This window comes from Melospiza melodia, chromosome 12 (genome assembly GCF_035770615.1).
Source record: "Melospiza melodia melodia isolate bMelMel2 chromosome 12, bMelMel2.pri, whole genome shotgun sequence".
In the NCBI taxonomy this organism is placed as follows: Eukaryota; Metazoa; Chordata; class Aves; order Passeriformes; family Passerellidae; genus Melospiza; species Melospiza melodia.
In genome coordinates this window covers 13,342,650-13,361,277 of record NC_086205.1, presented here as the reverse complement: position 1 = coordinate 13,361,277, position 18,628 = coordinate 13,342,650, and the positions used below count along the sequence as shown (strand labels likewise).

At 42.0% G+C, this 18,628-nt stretch overlaps 1 protein-coding gene across 2 annotated transcripts in view; it reads left to right on the top strand.

Moving 5' to 3' along the window:
• PID1 (phosphotyrosine interaction domain containing 1) overlaps positions 1-18,212 on the top strand; it is an 85,062-nt gene extending 66,850 nt beyond the window's left edge. For both annotated transcript variants that reach the window (XM_063166861.1, XM_063166862.1), the window contains exon 3: positions 16,244-18,212. In XM_063166861.1, the coding sequence (XP_063022931.1) occupies positions 16,244-16,720 (477 nt within the window). In that variant the 3' untranslated portion in view covers positions 16,721-18,212. The remainder of the gene's footprint in view (positions 1-16,243) is intronic.
• Positions 18,213-18,628: the final 416 nt, after the last annotated feature.

Sequence of the window (18,628 nt, the reverse complement as noted above, 5' to 3'; positions counted from 1 at the left end):
AGGGTGTCAGAATTCTCTTCTGGTTTTAAGCTGTTGCTGTTTTACATGAAGTCACTCAGAAGGGGCAGGGAACACCAGTGCTGTGCTCTGCTGCCAAAGCATCCAGTAAATTCACATGGGCTGACAGGGAACACTGGGAACCCCAAGGTCAGTTCTGCTCTGTGATCTTGCTAGATTCCTGTTCTCTGTTGCTTTGCTCTTAAAGAGTTGGACACCAGTCTGTCTTTTTTTAGTTAAAAAACCCCCACCACAAACCCCACCATTTTCTTAATAACTTCAAGCTGATCATCTGTTGTGATGAGCTATAGCTCCTTTCAACTGAGAATTCACTGTGATTTCAGAATATGAGGTGTTGGGTGATTTGGCAGTGCTACGCATGTGATAATGTCCTTCAGGAGTGATTAGGGCTTTGTTCATCTGAGAATCATCTGCTGAGAAGTGCACATGTAAGTGGAAGAAACTGTGATTCCAAGAGTTTGCATTCCTTATAATGGTTAGGTAGTGAAAAAGGAGAATGACTGTACATGTACCTAAGTCAAGGTGTTTGAGTGTTGTGAAAGCTGCTCCATGTGTCTTTAGCCATTTATATGGAAGGATTTGTGTTAGTCTTTTGTTGATTCAGAATTTTTCCAGGCTTTAGATGATTGTGCCATTTGGCAAAGTCTGGAGCTCTATCTCCTTTTCTACACTTGCTGAACACTCTTGGATAAAAAATTCTCTTCTGTTCTTTTACAGTGTGTGCTTACTTAATTTTCCTTTCAGAAAAGAAGTAGGTGCCTGAAGGTGGCAGCTTAGTTGCTAGAATTGGAGAAAAATGCAAGCAAGATGAAGCCTGCTCTTGCCATTGCATCCTTGATTTAATTAGATTTTAGTTATACCTGACATAGAGCTGTGTAAGAGTTTTAAGCGTTAGCTGGAAAGTGTGAAGGACATTATGTCTCCTTTGCCTAAAGCATAAAAGGAATAAAGTTTTTCATTTTAACAAGAAACTCCAGAGCAGTTTGGACTCTACATCAAAGAGCAATATTTGGTTTCATGATGTCTTCCAGACAGTTCTTAATGCGAGTCCAAACCCAATCTATAAGTAGTAGCCAAAGTGATTTTTGCCTTCTCTAAAATTCTCTCTAGCTAAACCTAGCTGTGCTGGTTATGTGTTTTTCCAAAGGGCAGCAGCCTGATATAACGGAGAGTAGATTTTGCTTTGGCCTGTGGTACCGTACTGTCATCATTTTGGACCCCCTCCAAGAGAGCGCAGGTGGCAGTTCTGCTGGGATCTCACAGCTTATCTGTTTTTATTAGCCTTTCTGGCTGGTATCCTCTACTGTATGACCCACCCTTGAGATGCACTTTTTGGATCACTCCATGGAATTTCTTCTGCTCACCTTCTAAAATTTCATCCTGGTATCTTAAATTAAAAATGTCTGGGTGAACCTTACAGTGCTCATTCTAGTCATTGGTTCCTGATCACATGAGCTATATTTGACTGATGTAAGGAGCACAGGAGTGTCTTTATGGATTATCCAGGGACATCCATGCACTTCCCTGTGACAGGTGTGCTCTGGTTTGCAATCCACCCTCAAAACAGCTGCATATCTCCCAAGAGCTTTCTCCAGGTCATGTTGTGGTTCTTTATCTGTTCCACACATTTCCAGTCTTCCCTAGATGAAGTTGTAGTTTCTATAGGTTCCACACTCTGCCTGGGCTGTGTCCAGGCAGCTCCTTCCATCAGCCTTCAGTGCAGGCAGTGCTGGGGGGTGAGAGAGGCGCTTGTCCATTGCCAGGATTGCCCTTTGCCGGGAGCAAAGGTTGGAAGCAGAGCAAATGGCAGGCAGGAAGGAAAGCAGATGCGAGAAGGTAGTGGAGTTATCTTGCTTCATATGTGCCTGTCGTCTGTATTTGTTTATTCTTGAGTGTTTATGTAGCCAGAACTTGCTCTGCCAAGAGTCTGGGTGTGGAGGTGGTGCGAGGCCACTGCTCCCCCCGTCCCTCACTGTGCTGGGAGACACCTCTCTAATGACACTGTGCTGTCAATGAGGCAGTGTCTCAAGGACTGCACTCATTGGAAAGCTGTGTCTCTTTTTGCAGGAATAGCACTCTGAGTGTGGCTGCTGGAGCCCAATTTCTGTTCTGTTAATTGCACTGCTCCCTCATAAATTGCCCTTGCAGTTTCCCTCAGTAATGCCATTCATCACCTCTTTTAAACTCTGAATTTGGCATATACAGGGCCATGTAGGCAGCTGCTGGTTATATTTTAATGATACAGCTTGCTAAATGCTTCTTTAAGAAGAAAAGTGTTATAAATAATTCAATAGAGTTATTTTGCAGTACATATATATGTCTGTCATAGCCTATTAGAATAGCAGAGTGTCACTTTAAGGATGCAGAGAGGAAGCTGTCTGTTTGCACTGCTGAACAATTTGGGGCCATAGGAACCCAGGGCTGTGACAGGCATTACGATATGATGCATTAATGCCATTTCTGGGTGTTACGAGTTCATCCCCACAGGAGCTGTGCTGCAGTTGCATGATCTTGCTGCCATGGGAGGGGCTGCCTTATTTTTGCTGTAGTTGATTTTAATGTGGAGATTTTTATAATCTTTCTGGTGCTTTTGTGAGAAAGGGAGAGGCTGTTGTTTTATAACTACTTTAAAAAAATTAAATATCTGACCTTGCTAACAACAAACATGAAGAAAAATTACATCTATATTGTCTGCCGCAGTAATTGTTTTTTCAGGAGGGGACTAACCTTCATTTCAGCTTTTTCTCCTTGAAAAACAAAAGGTAAACAAGATCCTACAAAGAAACATCATGTGTTGGCTGCTCTTGCCTGGAGTAAGAAACAGTGCAGGGTTTTTTTGTTGTTGTTGTTGTGGGTTTTGTCCCCCCCATGAATTTGTTGTCGATACAGTATGCTTTCTTGTAAATAAGATTTCTTCCCAGGAATAGCTAGGTTGGTCTCTTCAGATTTGATTTTTGCGTACATGGCTTGAACCTTAATGCTGTTTGTGGATTTGCACTGTAATTAAAGGATCTTCTGCTTGGTTTCGGCCCAACAAGAGATACCAATTTGTTTTGATGAGGAGGCAGCAGAAGAAAAGAGTGGAAGGCTAGAGGCAGATAATAGGAAACAAATTATGTAGTCTGTGCTTGTACTGTAAATATCTGTATTTTTGCATAAAGTAAATTCTTTCTTACCCAAAATGCTGTTTGCTTTCTATTGTGCTGTCATATTTAAGCTCATGCATAAATAACCTAAAATATATGGCATTTTCTATTTAAAACCATTTAACCAGAATAATAACAGCTTTGGTGGGAAATGAGTGTTAGGAGAGGCTTAGCAGAGGCTCTAATCCTTGTGTAAAAGTACAAGTACAGCCATGTCTCAGTGTCTCATACCAGTGCTGGATCAGGCTCCCTGGGAACAGGAACACTGCTTCTTTGGGCTACATGGGGAAAGCTACAGAGCTTTACATGATGAGTGATTCTTTATTTGTTAATGCACACACTAATTTCTCTTGCCAAATGTCTGCCTGCATTTTTAGATACTGAGAGAATGGTCACCTTTTCTTAAAATGCTTGACACGTGTTGCTGTCCTTGCTCTTTTGAAAATCTCTCTGTCAATATGTCAAAGCAAAGGGGGAGAGCACTCCCAACCCATGGGCTTTCTTGAAATGCCTGGAAGTATTTGGTTCCTTGTCTCTGGGGAAGAGAAACCGTCCTCTGTGAGCAGTTATTCCTGGCTTGGCCAGTTCAGACACTGCTTCTTTATTCTTCTTTATTGTTCCTTTCTGTCTGATCCTGAAAGTGCTGGAGAAAATATTATGCACTAGTTGTACTCTTCGTTTGATATGATCAAGGGCTATTAAGCTCTTAAAAGATTTGCTTATTCTATTAAATAATTTTAAAAACTATATTGAAAATTGTTACTCTAGGATGATGATAAACGGGACTGAGTTTCTGCTTGTTACAGAGCTGGGAAACACCTGGTTAATGGAAAATGTTGAAGTAATTGCTTATATAGAAAAAAAATCACAAGAGTTCTGAGATTTTTACCATCTATGTATTGGAGTCATAGCCACATGTTGATTTTTAGGTGGTGAGACCTCCTTGAGCTTATTGTGCTACACAATGGATTTTGCTTCAGGAGAATGTTATAGGCATCCTGTGTTGTAATCCTGTAATGTTAAATTCTTTATGAATTCTTTAGTTCTGTTGTCATGCTGAAGAGCCATTTCAGAGTCAGTGTTGCTTTATCCAGGGCTCGCCCTCTGTCCCTGGTTAGGCCAAGCAGCAGCTGGGTAAAGGTATCTGAGTGTCAGTGGCAAAGTCCCTGGTGGGCTCTCCACTCCCTAGGGTTTGGTAATGGCCCAGTGACTGCCAGGCTGCAAACTGGAAGGTAGAAAATAGAATTATGATGTTTTTAGCTGCTGGTATTCATTACTGCATAAAGATGGTAACTGTGAAAAAACAGTGAAGGATTTCTTTATTTTCATAAGTATCTTTTTTCCATAGAGCTCAAAAATTTGCACCAGATTGTCCTTTATCAAACAGATCAACAGCAGGGCTACTCGCTATAGATTTTCTCTTTGCAAAGTCAACTTCAGGGTCAGTGGAATCTATGAAAATTAATTTTCTGCCCTTTGTTAAAGCCACGACCTCTGCAATACAGAGAAATGAACTGTGGATATGAAGGGAGCTTCTAGGAGCTTGCTGTACAACTGGTGTGAATAGTGATCAGTCTGACCTGCAACCATCTGAATGCTTCTGGGGCAAGCTGCTGTAATAGATGACATAAATTGCAGCAGTGATAAGCAGAGCTGTCCCCAGAGAGGAGGACCTTTGCCCCTATCCCCTTCTTTCCTCCAGACAGTCCTCCACTTTGGAGTGCTGCTTTCTAGGCTCTCCCATCCTAGGTTCAGTGCTTCCTTTCATCTTGGCTGAAATTAGCACTATAGAAATCCCCATGTCTCAGTTTTGCTGCAGGTGGTTAAGGGCTGCATTTTTGGCTGCTTTGCAGGCTTGTCACCTTAGAGGTGAAATACAGCCAAGAGATTGGGTTGGAGGCAATGTACCTTTTCTGGGAGAGGTGCTTGGGTGGCACTGTGATTGAATTAATCAGCTTAAAAGGAAGGAGGCTCCCTCTGTGACACTGTGAAAAGCCTCCTGATGCAGAGAGGAATTTGCAGGAGATGAGCATCTCTGGAGCCCAGAGAGCCTGATGAATACCCAGGTCACTCACAAGGCCTAAGGATCACTTTCAGGTCCTTCTGTGCTGGTTGGAAAAACATTATCTAAATGCAAAGTGACCGTACTGAAGACACAGGCAAGCACTAAATCCATTGTGAAAACAGGACCTTGGAGGCACTGTGAACCATGGCTTTGGAAATGAATTAAAAACTGTATGGCACTGTTGTCTTCCATCATTATACTCTTTGGGATGTATTTATTCCTTTAAAGTCTTCTGTTTAGTCTGCTAACATACTCTTGCATTGTTGAGTGGGAAATTTCTGGTTTAATTGTAATACAGTGTGATAAACCTTAGAGGCAGTGAGGTTGTATTCTTTCTTGTATGTGTGGAGCCTGTGTTGCCGTGGTCTGGATCCAGAATTTGATAACACAAACAAGTGATAAATCAGACATATTTATCTAAGGACTCATTTGGCAAGAAAAAGAGTTGTTTAACTATATTTTCTTCTTCATAATGTATTTAGTGCTTTTTATTAAGTTGAAATGTGCAAGGTCTGTTTTTCATTGCTGCAGTGTAAGTGCTCCATCCCAGTGTAGGCACTGTATTTCTTCTTCTCCAGCCTTCAAACAAGACTTTTCCTGGAGATGCTAAAATTTTTGAGAGCGGGAGGAATCTCAGAGGGTCTTGTTAAGTCATGGAACTCATTTCACATAATGATTCATGAAGGAGATGTAGAAGTAATGACAGAGTATTTTAATCAGAGACTTTGCGGGATGTGGGTACAATTACATTTGTATGGGGTTGATATTTCTGTGTTCCCTGTACTCCTCAGGGAATGTGTTTCATTTGCAGTGTGTGAATGATAGGAGAAGGACCAAATACTGCTATTTCTGGGAGTCTCTGTAGTTTGTTTTGTTATTTTTTCTCTTTTTTTGAATGGTACTGGTCTTATAGCACTTGGGGGAGGAAGAATTGAAATAATTTTATGAACATTACTTCTGTTCTTCCTGCAGTGTAGAGCTGACACTTCCTTTGATATACAATCCAAATTTTTAGTCATCTCCAGTGATTCCTGAAGTTGGCTCCCTTCCCTTTTGTTCTTAATTTCAGGTGTTGTCAAGTTGTGCCAGGAATTAAGTGCAGTTGAGATTTTTGGTCTCCAGAACTGAATTTCTTAGTAACAGAGGTTTTGTTCAATTTTATTACTTGGCATCTTCTTTTGAAGGCAAGAACTAAAGGAGAAACACAAGGATCTCCTGGGGAATGCATAAAGAAGGGAACCTTGAGGACAGATCTCTTACTCATGAATGATAGTGAAAAACGTGAATTCTCTGTGGCTTTCTGGAAGTACTTCAGTGCCCAAAGTCTTGGAGAGTATGTAAAATACACATGCCTCCATGGAAAAGGTGGCTGAAGTCATAACTGTTCTTATACTCCCTCATTGCATGCTCCATGAGGTACAAAAGTTTCTGTAGGACTGATGCCAAAGTGAATTTTCTGTGGGTTGGAAAGGAAGGGGAACAAAGTAAAAGCGAACAGTCTGCTCCCCTCTGTGTCCATGGGCTCCTTCCCTCTACCATGAGACAATAGCTGTGAGGAGCCCAGGACTAAAAAGCTTTCTGAAACATGATGAGGTGCTTAATCAGATTTCCGTGTTTGGTTTCAACCTCATGTGAATAAAGAATGTGTAGTGAAAGAGGTTTGTGTGTACTTTGTACATAAACATCAAGGTAGGTGTCTGCCTGCAGGGGCATTGTGGTCATGCAAATTTATGCCACACTCTCCTGGCAGAAGGGATATTCTCAGTGAGAAGGTTTTGAGGTAGCAGAGGAAAGGTTTTGGAAGGACTCTGTGTGAAGGAAACTTCCAGAAATTGCAATAATGGCTACAGAGTGGGTTGGTTTTCTCACCTTCCTGGCTGCCTCCACCTCTCTCTCTTTGCCTGTGAAGACTCCTGAAGGACAATGGGAAATGAACTGGCTTATCCAAGTATTAATTTCAACCCAGCAGTAACTGAGTAGCGAGAGAGGAAGTTACATGAGGCAATGAAAGGAGACAAAGGAGGAAAGTGATCTAAATAGCAACATAAAGAAGATATTTGGGAATAAAAGTAATCATTGACTTGTACAATAGGGTGTCCAGCAGCCCTGCTGAGGTTGTGTGTGATGGATGTATTTGTTCATTCAGTTATGTCTTGCACAAAAACATTTTTAAATTGCTGCTAGAATGAAATTGATTTCTTGAGTTTTAAATAGTGCAGCGTAAATCTTCCACTCACACCAGGACCGAAGAGTCTCTGACTGCAAGCTCACTGCAGTTTGCCAGTTCCACTTGATTTCATTTCAGATTCATCCCTGCAAGCCAAACCACAAAAAGAGCTTCCTGTCCAGTGGAGAATGAAATGCAAGAGGCGATCCTTTTGTTGCTAATGGGAGGCTGCAGGGAGCAGAGCTGGCTCTTGCTGAGGTTGTATTTGGGCTTGGTTAACTATTTTGCTGGTGAGGCAGAGACTCCTGGTCACTGGATATAAGTTAGATGCCCTTAGATCTAACTGAAGGCAGTATTCTAATACCTGGGGTAGTTTATAAAAAGACTTGCTGAGCAGCAGCCTGATGTAATGAAAGGTGAAAAGCTTGGATGGTTGTGCTTCTCAGGATTCTATTCCAGGAGAGTTTGGCTCACTGCTTTATTTACCCCACACTGGCTGTTTGGCCTGTGGACTCAGTGGACCTTTTCTGGTTGGCTTTTTTTCCTCTCAGAGCTTATAAATTAAGCCATCAAGGGTAAATTTTTTCTCTTCCAGTAGGTTTATTTATATATTAAATCTTAAACTTGCCAAATGCTGATGTGTTTTCCCCCGTCCTCCTTGAGCAGTGTGGGGTAGTGTTGCTGATGGGGCTGATCAGGTAGGGTAAGGAGGGTTCACTCCTGTGGGCATTCTGCATGTTGTCTTCTGTTCCTCTCCTCAACTGCCATCAGTGCGAGGCCTGGCAGAGCTCTCCTCTGGGAGGATGAGAGGTTTATTTAGCTATGAAGAGGGGTTCTGAGATGTCTGTGTGCTTTTGGTGTCTTACTCAGAGTTGGGATATTATCTCAGATGTGCCCTGCACTTTGATGCCAGTCATCTGCAGTGCCTGGAGTGTTTGTCCTGCATAGGGCTTGAAAAATTAGTAGTTCTTCTTGGGTGAGCTCTGCCCTCAGAGAAGCCCCATTCCTGAGATGCTGCCCTGGACTGGATGTTGGGACACCCACTCTGGATCACAGTAACTCACCTGTTCTGCCTGCTGCCATGTTAAAGGGCTTTCCTAGGTAACTTCAGAAGCAGCAGCACTGAAATTGGTATTATGTTTTTCTTTCTACTGGGGAAGAGCATTTTTCAAGAAAAGGTATTTTCACAGTGCCCCAGCTCTCCCTACTCCTTTGCTTGCTGCAGCTTCTGAGAAGCATGGGGGCTGTAAAACCTGAAAGAACAATGATGGACTGAAAATGAAAGCTCTTCTGTCCTTCAAAGGCATTTAGTTGGGGAACTATATCCAAAGTGACTATTCTGTGCTGTCCCTTTATGCCTTACTTGTGTGGTGACCCCTTCCTGGGGGGCTTCTAAGGCAGGATCTGCTGCATGGTCACAGCTGAGAAACACATGGGAAAATAAAAGCACCTGCAAAGGGCTGCTGTGAGCCTGGCTGTGGGGACAGATGGACAACTGGAGCAGCTGCTGACCAGCAGTTGTTTTTCCTTAGGAGTTCTGAAGATGTAAAGAGCCAAATGGATTTCTTGCTGGGCTTGTTTATTATTTTTGTTTTCAAGGGGGAATTGTATCATGACTGTAAGACATAAGTTCAGCCTTGGTCCTGCAAAAGGAGTCAGATGCTGTTGACTTAACTGCTGAAGAGGTGCTGATACTTCCAGCTTTTTCTGGAGCTATCCTTTGATTCCTTGGAATAAATCAGACATTAACTACTGATGAATTTTTTTTTTCTCTCCTAATCCAGTGGGCAGCCCTAAGAGTTGATGGTTATTTTCCACTAAATAGTTGCCTAGCTCTGTCTGTTCTCCCTCTGAATTTTGTCTCAAAAATAAAACAGTTCTTCACATATTTCTGTAAGCCACATTATTGCATTTACTGTGTATTTCTTTGTGCTGAGGAGCCCTGCCATTCCCACAAAGACCCTTGTGTTCGTGCTGCAAGTCTTTGGCTGGACACAGGCAGTGTGTGTGAGGAAGCAGTGACAGGCAGAGGGAAACTGTGAGCCTTTTTACTTGACTGAGTTATTTTTTAGGTCTTAAGCAAATGTTGCTTGAATGGAGTTCATGATATTTGCTCAGTGATCCAGTGGAATGTCTGGGATATTTTTGTTTTTCCTTCAGAGCCAAAAAGCAGCTTTTGGCTCTAAATCCCAAGCTGCCAGCCTGAGGCTGAGTCACTGTGCTTTAGGCTGAGGAGAGCTGAGCTGGTGTGGTGAGACGGCTACCCTGTCCAGCACAGAGCACTCCTGCTGTGCCTGGAGCTGGATGTGTTAATTAAAGATGTTGAAAATGACTCTACAGCTAAATCTGCTTTTATTGTCATGAAAGCTGTGCCAGGACTTACCAAGCTGTTGGACAGCATGCTGAAGGCCTGTCCCATTTGTATTCCAGCTCCACTGAGGATAAAAGAAAAACTAGTTTCAGCCATCAAATCTGCGACTCTTTGGTGAGCCCTGATTCTCCCCAGCCACTCAGCTTGGAGGTGCCGCTGGGGGCTTTGGGCACACTGTCATTGCAGTGAAGTTGAACACAAGTTTCCTGAGTAGCAACTTCTTGCAGAGGTTCCCAGATCTTGTGATGATGTGGAGATGAAGCTTGCTGTGTCCTGGCTGTGACAATATGTGCCTGAACTTTCTCATCTTGCATCTGCTTTTGTGCTGCAAACGCAGGGAGCATCTCCATGTATGTGTTCTTGCAGCAATTTTCAACAAGACATGCATACGTCCTTCTAAACCTGCTTTTGGCTGCTGTTCTTCCAATCTCCTCTGCATTATTCTTTAAAACTTCTGCAGGTTTACCTGATCTTTGGGCTGGTGTTTCTTGGCTTGGCTGGGATGAACTGACAAGCTTCAGCCATTGGACAGGTTTTCCAGGGAGATGGTGGAGTTGTTATCCCTGGAGGTGTTTAAGGGTGTCTGGATCTGGTGCTGGGTGAAGTGGTGCAGTGGTGCAGGGGTTGCAGTGGTGGTGCTGAGTGGATTTTGATCTTAAAGGTCTCTCCCAACCCTGATGTCTCCATGATTGTGATGGTTTGCTTGCTGACTGGAGGGTCTGTACCTGTGCATCTTAGCACAGACCCTTACAGGCACTTTCTTCATCGCCACGTATCCTGAAGGTGCCACAGGAGCAGTTGTGTTCTCAGGAAGAAAATGTCTCATTACCTCTGCTTGCCTCACATTTAAGTGAGGCAAACTGTCTTGATCAAACATAATCAGTAGCAACTAGACCAAATTTGAGGCTAAAGGAATGTTTATTTTAAAACACTGATAAACAAAAGAGACAGTCACCTACTACTAAGATTGCACAAGATTCAAGATCCTCTAGTGACTGCAAATATGCAGAGTAAATACCTGCTAGCTGAAGGTCAGTGATCTATTTTTTTTTTCCATTTTCTGTGTTGATTTTGCTGACAAAGACCCTCCTTATATAGTATGGAAGAAATACATATATTAAATAAATACGGAGTTAATTTTATATATGATCTTTTGATCATGGTCTTGAATAGTGAGAGAGCTGAGAGTCCTGTATGTGTCCCTGTGCCAAGCTCCTGTGCCAAGAGAGCATCTGTCCTCATGTAATGCAGTAATTACGGGTCTTTACAACTTGGATCTGATTTCTTGGAGCACTGATAGTCTGTGGGCTGGGGATAAGGAACAGAAGGAGAAAAAGTCAAATGACTGCCTAACTTCAGGTGCCCAAGTGAGGCTTGTGAGGTAGGGGCAGTATAGATATATATGATCCATTGGGGAGTCACATCTGAGATCAGAGAGACACATGCAGGAGCTAAGCTGCTCTTTATCTGCTATGAATTGCAAGTGAAAAATGTGAGATCAATGATGAAAGAGTATGAAAAGGATATGAAAAGAAAAAACCCCTTATTAATTCTGACAAATCATAGTGTGCTAGAAGTTTAAATGTCTATGGCAGCTGCTCTGCTTGTCTTTTCAAAGTTGGTAAGCTCTTAAACATATTTATTAAAAGATATTTTCACCATATGTTATTGGATTGAAGGGGCTGAAAACAACAACGTCAAAATACTCAGATATTTCTGTCTTTCCAGGAGAGTGCATGAAAAATGACATCAATTATTCTTCATGTCCTTTGACATGAGACATCTCTATGTGTCACATGGGTGTAGCTGCATTACAAAAGGGCAAAGGCACAGCATTTTTCAATTGAGGACAGTTTTGCCAGACACTGACACTGGTGTTGGCAAATCTCTAGGGTGAAATAAGGAGCTCTTCAGAACATCTTGGCTTTTACAAAATGTTTGGATGCTTGCAAGCATAGAGGTGGTGAAGCCTCAAGAGTATTTTATGTCATGCTTGGTGACAGTGGCTTGCCAGAGGATGAAATTTGCCATAGAAGGGCAGGAAAGAATGTGGATAATTTTTAACATGCACAAGAAATTTTTGTGAGATATATGTATCTTCTAGAAATTTTTGGAACAGATGGAGCACACAAAGGACTAAAACGGCCATAAAGAAATACACTCTTATCCCTGGTAGAAAATATGATAGGAGATGCCTTCACTGCTTAAGGTTAACACAGTGGCATTGAGCTGAATTTGCTTTCCTTTTCTCCCTTAAAATAGTGTCCAAAATAAGTAAAGGCTGCAACAGCATCATAATTTACTTGTTGCCACCAACCTGTAGCTACTCTGCCTTGCACTGAGACTAGAATCATAGAATTATGAGAATCAAGATTGGAGAAAACTTCCAATATCATCAAATCCAACTTTGACCAAACACCACCTTGTCAACTAAAAACCATGGCATTTTGTGCCATGACCAGTTGTTTCTTGAACACTTCCCGGGATGGTGACTCCACCACTTCCCCAGGCAGCTTGTTCCAGTGCTTAACAACCCTAGAGGGGAGGGAATAAAGGTCCTGGCCTCACTGTGTATATGATGACACTTGCTATTGGACATGCCACACTTGCACAAGTAAGTAATTTTCCTGGACTAATGTTTGCTGCCAAGTGAGTTCCAGAGTTTCAGAGGAAGAAAAAGCATTATTGAGTCCTGGTGAACTTTTGCTGGTGGTCAGAGCTGTATTATCACAGATGTGCCTTTCAGCCTGCACTGTGGCCTTGCTTGTCTTTGTCAATGATCACTCTCTGGTCAGTAAAGCTGTGGAGTTGATGCTGTTCAGGCACTTCAGTGTGTTTTCCTATGTGCAATGATAGCTGTAACAACATCACTACTGCTACTACTAATGCCTTTCTGTGCCCTTCACATCTCAGTCTTACGATTATTAAAGATGAAATTCTGGGGGTTTTTGGGGTCATTTTTTATAGTACCTGCTGGCTTCACACTGATGAGATATCAATGATTTTACTGGGAAAGACCACCAGTGGGAATTTTTGCCTCAAAATAGCTTTCTTTTGCAACTGATAATGAAAGGGATTATCTGTTCTTTGACCCTTGGTTGGCAGACTTGGAAATTGAAAAGGAAGGTGGTTGTACTGTACTAGCTTCACTGTAATAGTGTGGTCAGGGGTTTCTGAGCGTTTAAACAAAGGTGAGTGTGCTGTGAGATGTGTCAAGGCAGGAGCCAAAATGGAGGGAGCACTGCTTGTGGAATAACCTTGTGATTCTGAGCTCAGGGAGAAGCACCTTTCTGTGAGTCAAAGGGTGGAGGAGTCTCCCCAGCCCCTGTATCCCTGTTCTGTTTTGGCAGGGGACCATGCTGTGATGAAATGTTAGACATCTGTCTTCACCAAGAGCTTCAGTGATGCTACTCTTGTCAAATGCTTGTGTCTCAACTAGGAAAAAAAAGGATAATTCATTTTAAAAACCAAAAAGTAACAGCACTAGTAGGTGTAGATGTTTCTATATAAGACACAGCGCAGGAGAAACTTTAAAGTTGAGGTTTTGTTTATTCTTTTCTGTGAACTCCTTATTGTAATGTCTAAGCACCTTATAAATATTTATGGATGTGTCCTCAAAGGAAAAGGAGATTTATATAATGGAGGTTCAAAGTGATGTTAAAACACGCAACTTTCCAGAGGTTCCTACACAGTTATACCGTGACAGAACTGGGACAGTAAATCAGACCAGTACATCCCATTTTGGTAAACAAGCCAGAATTCCATCCTTATTATTAGTTACTTTTGCATTGGCTGCTTAAAGAGTAATTCGCTGCTTTTTTTTTTTTTTCTTAAAATACAACTGCTTTATTTTAGGGAAGTCCATTATTTTTTGGAGCTTCACTCTTATGCAGGCCACACACACTGATTGATGGCCAACAGGAGGTTGCAGCTAGCTGCTGCAGAGGAACAGAGAACATTAAATTCAATTTATGCTGCTGTGTGACAACTTGCTCTGATTTTGCTCCTTGGCTGCTGAAGGTGTTGGAGCATCACTTGGGAGTCGTCCATGCTCAGAAGCTGATGCTGTGTGTTGGGGTGAATTTGCAGCACAGAGCTCAGCAACACTGACTGAGGAGTGGAGTTGCCTTTGCTTTCCTCCCCTCTCCCCATGCTCGTGCTGCTCCTCAGGGCAGCTCACGAGCTGGCAGCAGCTTCCTCTTTAGGACAAGCCAGCAGTGAAACAATTCCCTGCATCCCCTCTTGTGCACCCATGAGAGATGCTGATTTCTGTGGTCTCCAGGTGACTCTGGGCTTCTCCAAACAGCAGCTGGGGGGATAAAATGTTTGCCGTGGTGGCAGCTCTCTCCTGCAGCCAGGGATTCAAAGCTGTGTTTGACCAGTGACAAAGTGCATGAGCAAGAGGCTATTTCGCTGTTCGTCGCTGTTCGTCGGGGTTTAAAATCTTTGTGCAAATCTCTTGGTAGTTAGTGAAGGACTTGTAATGCTGCAATGGGCTTTGAATTTGACCCCAAGTGTCAGGTTACAGTGTTTGTCTTTTGTTAGTTGGCTTGTGAGTATGAAGCAGTGCTGAGCGAACCTTTGGAGAATATATTGAATGTGCAAATTTGCACAATGATCTTGCTCCATTCAAAGCAATCTGACTTTGGATATATGTTGAAATACCCCCCAGTATGCTGTAGACACATTCCTCTTTGGTCCTGGATGTGCTGTTTGTATGTGTTTAGTTGGCACTGTGAACTCTGAGGTTTTCTTTTAAGTTTTTCTACAGTACTTTAGGGAACTCAACTCTCATCACTAATAAAATAAAATAAAATAAGGCAAAACACTGGTAGGTCTTGCCTTGTTAACTGTTCTAGCTGTTGTTTCCCACTGTTCCAAAAAAAATACAAAGCTTTATAAGATTCAACATATTCCCAGTGCAAATCATGAATATTTATAGGCAAAGAATAAGACTTCCCATTTTGAAATGTTAGTGCTAGGAAATTGCTTTTTTGGCAAGCGTGATTAAGCCGCACAGACTTCCAATAAAGTTTTGTGAGCTTTTTCCTTAATTATGGCTTAATTTAGGCCTCTGAGTTTAACAAAACGTGTGAAACTTGCAGCAAAATATTTTTCTTGTGGAAAACTGTTTGCATGGATTCCAAATCCCATATTTCTTGTGGTTATGATTTTTTAATGTGCTTAAATGTGGAAATTCCTTGTTTTTTCTATACATTTCTTAACACATTTACAACATAGAAATAACCTATACTGTGTGTTTAATGCAGAATTTTGAAGAAATTAGTTTGAAAAGTGCATGTGATTACTTTTTTCCTCCAAATGCCTTGAGTAAAATGTAGAGGTTCTAAGACATCAAGCAAGGGGTAAAAGATTCTGTCTCAATCAGTTACTGCTGCAGGAGATAAATGAGGAACAATTTTGCTTTCATGCAGCTGTTCTTAAATGCACCATCCTGACAACAGCAATAAATAGAATAATCTGCATAATTGCATTTATGTGGCATTGACCTGTCTTTCCTAGAGAAAATCCCTTTTCCCAGATAAAATAATCTTCCATTCAACTGTAAGTGGAAAGATGCCTCATTAGTAGCTGCAGAGATTTAGGGGAATGTTTCTGCACAGGCTTAATACAGAATTTTGATGTGGACCTTCTAGTGAATTTGATATTTGGTGAACAAATTTCTGTAAAGGCACTAAAACCACCTTGCTTTCCTGTGCTGATTGCCTAACAGGGTATTACTCAAAAGTACTAGACAAGAAAGGAGAGAGATGATGTGATTAAACTTAGGTAGATTTATTACTAGATTTTTTAACAGCATATTTTCTTAAATTGATGTAATAAATATCTCAGCCCTGCTCAAAGATAAAGTTTTGAACAGCTTTGAGCTATTCCTGGCTTAATACTTAAGTAGAAGTAGACAAAGTGGTGGAAGAACAGGATCATTTTGGAAAAGAAACATTCAGTTTAAAATCCTCTACTGTGTGATCACGCTTTTCAGACCCCCTGCAGCCTTGCATTATCAAACTGAGAATGTCTCCATCTCCCTAATACTAATATTTGAAATATGATACAGAAAATCATCTGAATAAAGTATGAAGGAAAAAAAAAGATGTGGTTTGCATCACAGCTACCTGGGACCTGCTCCAGTGGCACTTGCCCTTGCTAAGATGAGCTTAGGGGTAGTCATGGGCTCTCAAGCTGGGCTTTCTAGGGGAGGTGAAGAAAGTGGAATGCCTTGAAACTCAGACACTTGGGCATTTTTAATCTCTGGGTTGGAATGGTGAAGTCAGCATTTGCAAAAGCAAATATTTGGAAAGCAGTTTGAAAACTGTTTTACTGAAAATGATGCTGAAATCGGGGAGTTTGTGAGGGGAGGTGTGTGCTTTTATTTCCCCAATGGAACTCCCTGGGATGGCAGAAAGTACCACCAGAGTCTGCTCTGTGTTTTCACCTATCTTTGTTCTTCTTTGCAGGTTACATATTTGGGTAAGGTTTCCACAACAGGGATGCAATTTTTGTCAGGCTGCACAGAAAAACCAGTCATTGAATTGTGGAAGAAGCACACGCTCACCAGGGAGGATGTTTACCCAGCTAATGCCCTTCTGGAAATTCGCCCTTTCCAAGTCTGGCTGCATCATCTGGACCTCAAAGGCGAGGCGACAGTGCACATGGATACCTTTCAGGTAGCACGTATAGCCTACTGCACTGCTGACCACAACGTCAGCCCAAACATCTTCGCCTGGGTCTATCGGGAGATCAACGATGACCTGTCCTACCAGATGGACTGCCACGCTGTGGAGTGTGAGAGCAAGCTGGAGGCCAAGAAGCTGGCCCACGCCATGATGGAGGCATTTAAGAAGACTTTTCACAGCATGAAAAGCGATGGCCGGATCCACAGGAACAGCTCATCGGAGGAAGTGTCTCATGAATTTGAATCTGATGATGGCTGACTGAAGTCATTCACAGTTCAGCAAAGGCAGAAATGGCTTAGGGAATGAGAGCTGATAGATGAATAAGCAACAATTGAAACTGGGTAATGAAAGGACTGCCAAACACTTGTCTGACCACCTTTTTAAATCAGAAGAGCAATTTGGTACCTACAGATATGCATTATTAAAGTAATTACATTGCATTGAAATCTGCTGCTGTTGTAAAAGTGAGAAGAAGATCTCCCTCCCCCACCTCTGTCACCCTCCCATCACTGTCCCTTTCTTGTCTCTGTAGTTCAGGTACATACCATGAAGTGCAGTCATTCCTGTTTGTCTTATGGGACTGGTCAGGCAATTTTATTAGTTGCTTCTCTGGCATTCCTAGCTGCAGGCTGATGCTGATGCACAAGAGCAAGTAGGCCTGGAAAGCCCTAATGGTTCCTGAAGAATCTTTCCCTATGATGCATCACACAGATCCTTTGACCATACGTAGGCTAAGACAGCCATATGCAGCCTTTTAGACTAATGGCCTGGCATTCTGCAGTTAATTCACATTTCACAGATAAAAAATGAAAGATGCTTGTATGTACACATTATATCATATGCTATCCTTTATTTTATTCATTGTACCTATTTTCTTAATGTACTGGCTGCCATGTCTTTCACCCAACACCAGTAGTTGCAGTTTCAGACTATGTACTGCAGGATACCAAAAAGGGGTGGGCAGAAATACTCCCTGGTGGCTGGGGGTTCAGCAAGTCAGCCCTGCTGTCTGTGCATTATCCTACCCTGATGTGCTCCACAGGAGGGGGCCCGCTGGGAAGAGCTGAGGGACGCTTGGGTGTGTCAGTGTTAGAACTGTGACTTCTCATCAGCCTCAGGTGTGACGAGATCCGAGCACGGTGGGCACCGCTCTGTGTCCCCCTTTCCGCATCGCTGGGCGAGCGGCCCTGGTGGGATGGAGCTGGCAGCGTCTCACCACACAGGGCTGCCTCACTGGAAAGATCTAAGGAAATTGTCCCTTAGGAGTCAGGTTTGAACAGCTGTTCTGGTTGAGAACCTCATGTTAAGATTCCCATATCTTTCCTTGTTCACAGATATACAGTCATGCCTTTCTTAAATGCAGATGTTTAATAAAACTCAAATAAAGGAAAAACTTGTTTCACTTGATATTTTTTAAGGCTGAGAGCAGATCAATAGTTTGCAAGTAATGCTGCTCCTTTGTACAATTTTGTTTGTAATTATGGTAATGTTAGGGGCACTAGGGCACCTTACAGAAGCCTTAAAAGAAAGCTAATCCAAGCAGATAGCTCTGTGTCTGTGTTTTGTGTCTCTGTGTTTGTATGTGAGAGTGTATGTGTGAGTCCAGTGGTAAAGCATGTAGATTGAGCATGGAGATGTATTGAGGAGGGCCCACACCTCTTGAAAATATGCTTGTTGCTTTACAATGTATGTAAACTGTTCTCCAGCATAAATGCATTCATACTTTAATAAAAAAAAGTTTTGAGCTAAACCTTGTTAGTTTTAAGCTGTCTTTCCAATATAAACTATGTGGTTTTGTGTGTGTGGGTTCTGTGTTTATTTCATTTAGTGGAACAAAAATGTTAATTTATTTCCATTTAATTATTACATCAGTCTTCATGGGAATTGCTGTTAACATTTTAATATTATTTTCTTTTCAATATTTAGGTTAATTATTGCTGTGAGGTTTTGTTTTGGTTATGAGGGGGTTGTGTGTTTTGGTTGGTTGTTTGTTGGGTTTTTTGTGGTTTTTGTTGGTTGGTTGGCTGGTTTTGTTGGTTATTTTGGATTTTGGGTTTTTTGTTTGGTTGGTTGGAGGTTGTTTTTTTTTTTTTTTACTTTGTGGACTGGGGACATGATTTATAACTTTTGCTTAGCAGGAGGTGGCAGAGATACCCCCACTCCCAA